Source organism: Neodiprion virginianus, chromosome 3 (genome assembly GCF_021901495.1).
Source record: "Neodiprion virginianus isolate iyNeoVirg1 chromosome 3, iyNeoVirg1.1, whole genome shotgun sequence".
NCBI classification, from domain to species: Eukaryota; Metazoa; Arthropoda; class Insecta; order Hymenoptera; family Diprionidae; genus Neodiprion; species Neodiprion virginianus.
In genome coordinates, this window is record NC_060879.1 from 27,484,108 (window position 1) to 27,495,170 (window position 11,063).

General features: G+C 42.9%; 1 protein-coding gene across 1 annotated transcript; it reads left to right on the forward strand.

The window, feature by feature from the left end:
* The first annotated feature begins 2,044 nt into the window (after positions 1-2,044).
* On the forward strand, positions 2,045-9,679 carry LOC124299499 (high-affinity choline transporter 1). The gene is made up of 7 exons (XM_046752740.1): positions 2,045-2,456; positions 3,462-3,802; positions 3,965-4,338; positions 4,452-4,756; positions 6,157-6,436; positions 7,012-7,229; positions 7,363-9,679. Exons 3-7 carry the CDS (start codon positions 4,065-4,067, stop codon positions 8,044-8,046), a joined length of 1,761 nt encoding a protein of 586 aa, XP_046608696.1. The 5' UTR covers positions 2,045-2,456; positions 3,462-3,802; positions 3,965-4,064; the 3' UTR covers positions 8,047-9,679.
* The last annotated feature ends 1,384 nt before the right edge of the window (positions 9,680-11,063 follow it).

The window sequence follows — 11,063 nt, forward strand, 5'->3', positions numbered from 1 at the left end:
GTATAGTATTAATATAGAAGAATACTAAATGATTTATACAGATATCACGATTAAATTACGTTAAACGAATGTAAATTTAGTCCACATTATGATTTACGAAATAAATTTTCCTCGTGAAATGCACGTCTTCCGGTCTCATGAACTCGCTACATGCTTTCTAGGTTTATTGCAAAATGAAATAAATGTATATGTTTAAATCCGAAAATAATTTGAGTGATCACTCCGGCCCTCCTTATGCAATTGTTCTTTCAACAATTAACGCGTACTGATGTTTGGCTATAAATTTTCGCGTAAAGCAGATACATGTGCAATGCAAAATTGTCATCAATTTTCCAGCCCGTCAGTCTCCACGATTTGACCAACGGAAAATTTGCGATCAGAATAATTTCCAAAACCGTAATACCGTGCTCGCCTACAACCGTGATAAACATAGTTTCACAAAGTTGCCAGCAACTTAGACGTTGGAAAAAAATCGAACGAAAAACTTGCTTTTATATGTAAACCAAGAGTCGATGAGAAGCACAAGTACTAGGTCAAGCCTTATCGACCAGGTGAGCAGGTGGGCTTGAGGTAGCCTCACCAGAGTATTAATGGACAGCCTACGTCTTTTCTTTCTGATCGCGACGATCCGATATGCGATCCGTAGCTGGGCCATGACGTCAGTAGGACCCTGGCACTCGACCATACAATTCTATATCCGCATGCGATAATCGGAAGAGTGATAGTCGAGGAGAGTGGCAGGACTTCGATGGATCAGTCGCGATAAAAAAAAAATTCTAAATTGCCCCCCATTAGTTTTTGCTTTATACTCAAGGGCGTGATTTTTTTTTTAAAGTCCTAACATCCCTGGGGGTTCGGCAGGTGAAGTATATCCTTTGGCATTCGAAGGGCTTGATACGGCGATTCGAATTCACGTGATAATCAGGTTTGTGCAAATAGCTTAAAATCCAGAACACGACATTAGTGTCTGGATGAGTTAAAAATAGATTTGCAAAGTTTTACCCGGGAGCTTAGGAGGAGAGCTTGCACGTCGCGCTTTGAGGCCACATGTGTTTAATATGTCATAACTCGCATGAGAGTTCATGTCGCTCGACTGTAAACTACCCCAGGGAAATAAATGTTTGTGGAACCTTTTCAGGACCTAAAGCCGTCGTTTTCTTATTCCTTGAATTCATCGTGGAGCGACTACTGCTTTTCACAAATGTGATACACTTTGCGTTTATCACAAACATATAAAGTGATTTTTAAAAATAAAAACTTGGCGGACCGTTTACAATCGCGTCCCACGTATTAAAAAATATTATCTCATCTTGAAGTTTTTGAATTTCAAGGGAATGCCAAATCTTTTCATATTGCAAAGTACAGGTTGTGTTGTTTGATCATATATTTATTTAAAAAACGAAGTTTCGCGGAACTCTGTATTTTATACCTCTGTAACAATCACTTCACGTGTCATTTTTATTGACATAATGTAGAATTGACTGCGTTTTCTGTGCTGGAATTTTTCAAAAAATGATGGCGAGCAACTGTTGGATTGCAGTTTTGTTAAGCAACATTTTTTATTTGTCACTCCAGCCATCGCCACCGTTTTGACGGATCGCACCTCTGCCGAAAAATCTATCCGCCAGAGTATAAAATTGGCAAATGAAGTCACCGTTGGTGAACGGCGTCGCCGCCATATCAGAATCTGAACCAGCGTGAGGAGCGATTACCGAGTGATGAAATCAGAAATAATTCACGTTTGGGCTACGTGCACATCGATATGTTTCGGTTGGTTACCAAGAAGAAATTTTAAGACATGATGAATCGAGACGTGCTGCAATAAAAATTGCAAGAAATCGACGAATTATGCGAATACAGGTAAAGTAATGCCGCCATGTTGGATTCGTCGGGAAATTCTGAAAGCGGTCTCCTTGGCTGAGGATCACAGACCTAGGGATTCTGCTCATTTTCATCACCATCATCGCGGAGGGCTACTTCCGGTGCGCAGACTCGAGATTCGCCAGTCCACGCCCCGCACCCCCTTCATTGCGTGGTAGGGGAAGTTACAGCTGTGACGTCACGGGGTTTGAATCAATATCTCGTTCCATCCGTCCGTCCGACGAAGCTAGCTGCGAGCTGGGAGCTATCAGTGCGGGGAGGCCGCCGCGACGCTAGAGACGCCGACCCTGCCGACGCTCCGTCTCTCCGTCGCCCGGGTACGTCGACGATTTCGCGAAAGCCCGCCGCCGAATTTTAGTGATGAGGCAAAAAAAAAAACAAAAATGAGGAGTAAAAATAAATTCATAAAAACAGCTAAATAAGCGAGTAAAAAAGCGCTGCTTAAATTTTTTTTCACCCTCAATTATTTCGTTTAAAAATTAAATGAAATAAATGAAAACGTAATCGTACGTTAACTTGTGTCGAATTACGGTGACAATCGATTGTGTTCCTCGCCATAGTTCAAGAATCGTAATGTAAGTAAATTTTTTCTCTAGTTTGAAATCTTATGTAAAACTTTTTCAACGTGTTTTTATGAGTACATATTTTATTATAACTTTTTTTTGTGTGTATTTTTCTCTACTTCACATATGTGTAAAGAATAGAACGTGGCTCATTTGATTGACAGTGATAGATATTTAATTTTTTAAAGTGAAATTATCGCAGACGTCAGGCACCGTTTACAATTTTTAATTTTGACGTCCACGCAGCTTCCGCTTATTCAACTCGGTACAGCAACGATTCCCGACGGCAAACCGTCTCGCGATTTTTAAAGATATAGCCACGGGCTGATCATGTTGTTTGTTTATTGTCCACTTTTCATTATTTACTGTTTTTGGATTCACACATTTGAACAATTTATTGGTCAATTTTATCGGTATATAATGGAATGTTTCACGTGGTTGTTGGATTATTTACACATAGTCTGAAGGATTCAAATACAAACAATTTTCGACATTCAGTAAATGAAGATGTGGTATAAAAAAATGGGTCATGTGGAAATATGTTCATAAGGCGGTGATTGCCAATTCGATGTGTGGAGTAGTATTAATAGTTTACAATCAGTTGCAACCAGAATGAAACTACCAAAACTCAACGAGCCGGTTATTTTTTATAATCGGAATAACAAGTTAGTGTATAAATAAGGTTCTTGGGCATTTCAGTGCGGTATGAAAAAATTTGAAATCACAGATCATACTTTATATTTCATAACCCTAATAATCCTACTTCTACGCTAGCGGTGTTGACTAGTTACTCAAGTAGGGCGACCATTAGGTTATTATTGAGATTCTTGGACTTGGATAAATCAATTTACGACATCATTGAAATGTAATGAAAAATTGTACACGCAATTGAAAGGCTTGTAAGAATACGCAACTGCCCGTTGAAATCGGGGGAAAAGAATTCGTCGAGACAGTTTCAGGCTACACCTAATGATGACCATGGATTGAGAAACTTATTTTCATATTTCGTGATTCCAGAGGTGCAATCTGAGGCCGCGTAAAAAGCTAGGGGCATAGTTTGGTTCCTCTGATTATATCGATATTGGTAAGCGAGTGAGAAGTAAGAGATATAAGTTTGGGAGGAATCGATGGCCATCAGTGCCCATGGGCGGCCTCGCGTTTAGAACAAGGAACAGCCCCTCCCAGAAGACCTCGCTCAGGTGGGGCGACTGCTGCCCTCCGAACCTGAACCCCCCGTCGACGGCAGCATCCTCGTTGGCATCGGTCATACCCAAGAGCCGTCACCTGGCCATGCCACCTGTACCCGTGTGAGGTTGCCCTCCGCTGCTGCGCGACTGTACGCCCAGAGGTGCTCAGAGGTGCGTATCACAATCGAAGGTCACGTCTGCGTCGCGAATCACGACCTTGGGATTCAACATGGCGGACAATCGCAACTTCCTTGCGTGGCCATGTTGAGTTCGGCTTGGTAAAGAATCGGGTGGGTCGGTAAATGTAACGAACGAATGCTCGATATTCCGTAGGTTTCCAAACGTTCCCAAAACAGAGAACACACCGAACCTCTTGGACTTGCATCTTCATCAACTTGACTTGACGCCCGTCGATCTATCATCACCCAGCAACATGATCAACATCGCTGGGGTTATTTCCATTGTTTTGTTTTACCTTCTAATTTTGGGAGTGGGAATATGGGCGGCCAGGAAAAAAGAGGCTGGAAACGATTCCGAGGAAGAGGTGATGCTGGCCGGACGGTCCATCGGCCTCTTCGTCGGGATCTTCACGATGACGGCCACGTGGGTCGGCGGAGGCTACATCAACGGAACAGCCGAGGCTATCTACACCAAAGGGCTGGTGTGGTGTCAGGCACCATTCGGATACGCCCTGAGTCTCGTTTTTGGTGAGTTCAGACATTCCGTCATCGGACTGTCCGTCATGTAACGTCGTTGGCTCCGGCAGTCCCCGCGTCAGGCCGCAAACCCAGCTTTTCTAATTCGAGATGTTTCCTTCCAGGCGGGATATTCTTTGCAAACCCGATGCGGCGGCAGGGCTACATCACTATGCTGGACCCCCTGCAGGATGCGTTTGGCGAGAGAATGGGTGGTTTGCTCTTTTTACCAGCGCTATGTGGCGAGGTCTTTTGGGCGGCGGGAATTCTCGCTGCTCTTGGCGCCACCCTGGCAGTAATAATCGACATGGACCAGGGGACGTCCGTTATTCTGAGCGCGTGTATCGCGGTGTTCTACACTCTGTTTGGCGGCCTCTACTCCGTCGCCTATACGGACGTGATCCAACTGTTCTGCATTTTTATCGGCCTGGTGAGTAGTGTCGTGAACTCATTTTTCGGTGTTTTTGTTACGACGTCCTACCGAAAACAGATTAGAAAAATCCTTCGGGTATTAGTCTAACCTTGAGTATCCAATGGGATAGAGGTCGTCCGAACACAAGAAAATGATACCTGTAGGGAGCACTGAACGGAATTTGGATTTGCTTAACAAGATTATTTTGCCTAACGTGTATCGGAATCAGCCTAATGCAATTATTCCACTACCACATAGTAGTATAGATTATGCGCTAGCCAAATACCACACCTAGGATTGAAAGTCTAACGAAATCTACCTTGAGGTCTTTCTGGATAGCTAACATGCAGCGGTCGAGCGGGACTTGTCTGATGCAGGTGTTCTACATTGACAAAGTGATAACTATGTGCAATCTTTGTGAAGTAAAAGGCTAGCAATTATTCGTCGGTTCACAGTTCGTCGAGTCTTTATCTTTTTCTGTACCTTGAATGTATTAATAACAAGCAGTCACCGTTCACAACGATATAAATTGCTCAACTCCGTAGAATGTAAGTCTTATTCGCTACGAATAACTTTTGCTACATCGATTTTTTTCTATCGATTACGTCTGTACACCTATAAATAGTATTGACGATCTGGAATGGGTGACTCTTTATTCATACAGAGTGCAGGTATCGAACTTAACGTGGCGGTGTTCGGCAATATTGCGACGAGGTTTTCGGGTCGATAGGCGGGCTCGGCTTCTCCGTGCATTCAAATTACCAAGGTTCGCAGGACGAGATTTCACCCTTTCATTTTCATTTCACATTTAAATACACACCGTCTTCTGCAGGGTCACGCGATACACTTGAATACTGAAAATTATCGTGTGTCGGGTAGCTGTAATTTAAAAACATTACCATTTCAGCTGCAGCATCGATTTTCCACAAATATTGTTGTTATTTTCGATAAATCTCGTTCGCCGTTCCTGCCTAACAACGAAATATTTTGATTATCGTACGTTGCGCGAAGCTGAATGGGTTGTATCGAAGGGAAACCTTTTAGGTGGCGCTTTTCAGATTAGTCTTTTCACGGTCGATCTCTTGGGTGCAGTTAGCGTTCCCTTGCCAGGAACATGAAAAGAGCCAACAGTTCGATTGAAGTCAAAGAAAGTTAATCCCTCGGAATAGTTCCATTCACCGGGTCAGAGGGGCGGGGGGATTTCTTTCTCGGACGAAGAGATTTCCAAAGGATAAAGAACACGCGCCACCTATAGCCAAGTTATCGTGTTAGACCCACCTTCAACTTTTTCACCCTGTTCGAACATTTTGCGAATCAATGCAGTAGACTTGGTGTTCGATCGATCTGTCAGCTCGGCAATCGTAATGGTTGCCAAATGAAGGAAAGGTGTTTACACACTTCTGTCACGTCTGTTCCAGTGGATGTGCATCCCCTTTGCATGGATGAATCCCAAGGTCGAGTCGCTTAGTTCGATGGACGTGGATTGGATCGGCGAGGTAAAACCATCGGAATATTGGTACTACATGGACTACGGGCTTCTACTAGTCTTCGGAGGAATACCTTGGCAGGTGTACTTCCAGCGAGTTCTCTCCTCGAAGACCGCTGGCAGGGCCCAAATCCTGAGCTACGTGGCTGCCGTTGGATGTATCCTGATGGCCATTCCTCCAGTTCTCATCGGAGCCATAGCCAAGGCGACGCGTAAGTTGCTTCCTCGGATGTTTCAACTATTCGGCAACACTCGTCCACGCAAGCACTCGCATATCGCACATGCGTAAAGAACGTACCTAACGCGTAAGGATACCACGGGAATACGGTCCTTTGCGTCGCAATTGTAACGGGATTAAATTAGCTTCGTTGCGGAATTGTCTGGGGCCAGGGGAGGTCGCGAGGGCTCGTGACCCTTCGGCCCGCCCCGCGGTATTTTGGGGGCTACTTGACATTTGGCGTGGGTGAGATCCCTGCTGTTGCGGGGGGTGCTGGTATTTACAATGTACGCAAGAGCGGGAGAAACGCGAGGGGAGATCGTGCAAGGATAATAGCACCGTGCTCGGCTGGGTGGTGAGCGTGGGACTGAGCCATGTGGCTCATCGCGGGGCGGCGGTGATAATGCGCCTTGGGGTGACGGGACATAAATATAAATAGTCGATACAAGAACGGTGCTGAACCGTGCCCCGGAACTAATTGGAAGTGCAGAAATATTTTTTTGGGTGTGACGAAGAACGCGGAAGTATTATTCGGAAGTTTAACGGAACCGTTTGACGATGGTGTTCCAGCGTGGAACGAGACCGGGTACACCGGACCTTATCCGTTGACGGAAACGGAAACAAGCATGATCCTGCCGATGGTTCTCCAGTACCTGACACCGGATTTCGTGTCTTTCTTCGGCCTGGGAGCAGTCTCAGCTGCCGTGATGTCATCAGCGGACAGCAGCATTTTGTCAGCGAGTTCCATGTTCGCTAGGAACGTCTACAAGCTCATCTTCCGCCAGAGGGTGAGTAGTCGAATGTTAGTCACAATCACAGAAATCCCGAACCACTTTCAAGCCCTCTCTCTCGCACAATTCACACTTCGTTCGCGGAGTCGCATTTCGGTTGGGGTCGGTTAAAGCTGATTTATCCGCGTAGGCTTCAGAGATGGAGATAATCTGGGTGATGAGGACGGGTATCGGTGTTGTCGGGATCCTTAGTACGGTGATGGCGTTAACGATACCCTCGATATACGGGCTCTGGTCGATGTGTTCCGACCTGGTGTACGTCATCTTGTTCCCCCAGCTGCTGATGGTCGTCCACTTTAAACCGTATTGCAACACCTACGGCAGTCTTGCAGCGTACATAATTGCTTTCATGGTCAGAATCAGCGGTGGCGAGCCTCTGATGGGACTTCCGGCACTCATTCATTATCCAGGTTACGAACCGGAGACCGACACCCAGCTATTTCCCTTCAGGACAATGGCAATGTTGATGTCTCTGGTGACGTTGGTCGGTGTTTCGTACGGCACTCAGGTCGCGTTTATGACCGGCAAGCTTGCGCCTGGTTACGATATATTTCGATGCGTGGTCAACATACCCGAGGACGTAGAGCGAGTGGGTCCCGATCCCGCGGAAGGTGAACAGATGGCTGTGCTGGCCGGCGGGTCGGCCAGACTTTACGGCAGCAAAGATGAATCCAACGGCCGAGTGAATCAAGCGCTCGAGCCGGACGACGATATGGAACCAGGTTGTGGCGTAGGCGGAGGTGGCGGGTGCAGCGTTTTGGGTCAGTTGGGACCTCACGTCGATCGCCAGCCGCAATCCAGCACCGCGTTCTAACTCCAGGTTCCATGATCGGATGCTGTGACCAACAATAACTCCGGTGATGCGGTGTTTCTTCGTTTCTCCATTCATTCTTCTTTCGTTTTTTTCATTATTGCGCAACTGTACAATTTTATTGCGTAGATTCTATACTGCTATTTTGTATAGGATGCTTTCTGGTGCTCTTAATATGAACGGTTCTTTCATGCCACTGCGATTCCGTGTATAGTATAGTGATAACACCGTGCGATTTTTGTCCGATAGAGGTTCAAGCACAGTGGGCTTGACCTACAAAATAATCACGATGTAAATATCCTTGCGATTAGTTCGTGACGACGGTGATCGTGGTATGATTTGCACAAAGATCGGAAGGATACGCGGAGATGATTGCGGAAATTCCCCGGCGCGTTTTCAACGTCCGATCAATGGGTCGAAGGTCATCGCCGAGGTCATATCACTTGTGGTCAGGAACAGTTATCGTAGTCTCAATTAAGCAATAATTTTGAAGTTAACGCATTACATTAACATAACGTACATGTTAGCTGTTTGCACATCGGGGAAATGAGAGCACCGCATCGCCTATTAGGCCTAGTCATTTTGTTTTTAAATATGTTTAGTACTAAATGAATATAAATAAATAAATAAATATATTACATGTATAGATACAAATTATATTTAAATCGGCTGAGTTTCAGGGCGGTTCATAGGATCTAAACTAGATCGCGGATCGCGTTGCGAAGACTCGTTTATAGTCGCTAGTGATCAATGTAACGTTCGAAAGTACTTATTTGAAATAAATTCTGCCGGTATAAATAAAAGTAGGCAATTCACGGCGGACGCTGATTGGAGTAGACGTGTTATATAAGATTCACGGTAGAATACCGAGCAGCCCACAGCGTGCTCCATGTAACGTGCGGTGTACATATGATCCTGTCATTTTTAATTACTTGTGTGGACTTTCGTGTTGGGCACCGAGTGTGTGTATTGGAATTTATTTCGGAATTATTGCCGTGCATGCTGCGGTGTATGTATTAATATAATATACCGTTCCAAAATATCGATTATAGATCGATGCTTTTCTACGTAATCGTCGCATGATCGTAGCAATCAAGCTTATGTTATACGATTAGAGGCGGAAAAATTTCGGAATCTTTTGACGTGCAACAGTATTAAATTTGAAAGCTATACATAGAATTCGTGTTAATGATCGCGTGTGTGTACAATTCTAGGTTTTAGCCAAGCGTGTAATAGACACAAGGCCCCGAAAGTCAGCTGATCGGTTATATTTATTATATAATATATATTGCCATATATAGTATATATATAGTTTATAATATAGTATATATTGCCATATTGTTTGAATGAAATAATGAATAGCCAGTAAGTATAACTTATACATACCCAAGACAAGACTATACTACAGTATACATATTACCAACCGTACATATCAGTGCATATCGAAAATAGTTGATATTAGATTATACCTATAATGTAAGTAAATATGAGAGTTTTTATGAAATATGAATGAATATTTAATTTTCGTATCACCTTGTTACAAATGCTATTTTTTAATTAAAAAAAAAAAAAAAAAAAAATATTCAATTCCAAGACACGGAAGTATGGGCCGTGCAAGTGCAATAGCATTTAATTGCGGTGTAGAAATAATTAATTAATTGTATAGCTGCAGCAGAATGATATTATACGTCTTATCCAGCTTATCTTATTTTCCGTAGGAATGTTCGTCATGCACGTATATACATTACACATAATGCATACGTATATGTTGAAATTAACTTCATGTTGCTGTATTTTACACTTATGACGAAAAAATTATGCATAGCGTTGTTTTCGGTAGCGCGCTGCAATAATAACACGTATATCTAGGTATATATGTGTATCTCATAATTTTTCATAGTAATAAAACTGTGCAACATGACGCGAAACCCCGAACGCACATATTATCATGTGTCACCTACATATCAATTACATCAAATGTAATAAACGGTATATACATATCATATAATAAGTACATAAAAATATACACGCATATCAATATAATGTATTTATGTCGCTGTCATAAAAGATGAATTAATCCCACTGGAAAGCAGGTGTTTCAAGGTTTATTGAGGGGGTTGAAATGTTGGTGAAAAACTAGCACACAGTATGTAACATACGTCAACGTATAGGTATTACTCATCCACGTGATCCGTTCGACTGTACGGCACTGAATCGAGTTATAAGCCGCTATACAGTTTGAAATGAAACTTGGAGTATTTCGAACATCGTATCCGCAATTTTTCAAACGGATATTTTGAAAATTCATATATGTACTGTATACTATGTATTGTATTCTCAGAAAAACGTCGTATATATATATATATATATCAAATGAATCCTGTATAAACCTAATACCAAAAGTATATTACACCTGTATACATATACATATATATATAATATTGAAGTGTTACTTAATAATGTACTATTCGTAATATAGTTATACGATCGAAAAAAAAAACACCTAACAAATAAAAGCGTAAACCAGATGTTGATTGTAAGTGTTAAAAATAAACGGTGTATAAAAAAACGCGCCGTGCTTGGTTCTGCTTCCTCTACGTAGATTTCTTCCCGTGTATTTACTCTTATTACTCTTTATCAAAATTTTGACCAGTACCGTGATCGCTATTCTTACCTGAGTTCACGGTTGGTATGCAATTACGTCACATTACCCGTAGATAATCTTCGTTTGAAGAAATTCAGTGTGTGCTCATTGCGCGAACCGAGTAACGCAGTCTCGCTCAGCTTCTGCATAATTTTATTGCTCTACTTCGTCAATCCTCAATTCCAGGAAGCTATTTCACTGCAATACTTTCAAAAATATTTTACTTGCTTTCTCTCCGCCAGGAAGACGAAAAGTTTTCACTATCTAAAGGTGCAGTGTAACATGACTTATGGTTCGGTAGTTTTTAAATTATGAAGTAGCGTTAGTCTTACAAATATATTTCATGGAAAGTGGGGCAGGGTAAGGTGTACAAAAT

Coding starts and splice junctions, on each gene's coding strand:
- LOC124299499 (XM_046752740.1), top strand. CDS start 4,065: ATGATCAACATCGCTGGGGTTATTTCCATTGTTTTGTTTTACCTTCTA. Junction 4,339..4,451: donor CGCCCTGAGTCTCGTTTTTG/GTGAGTTCAGAC, acceptor GTTTCCTTCCAG/GCGGGATATTCTTTGCAAAC. Junction 6,437..7,011: donor AGCCATAGCCAAGGCGACGC/GTAAGTTGCTTC, acceptor ATGGTGTTCCAG/CGTGGAACGAGACCGGGTAC.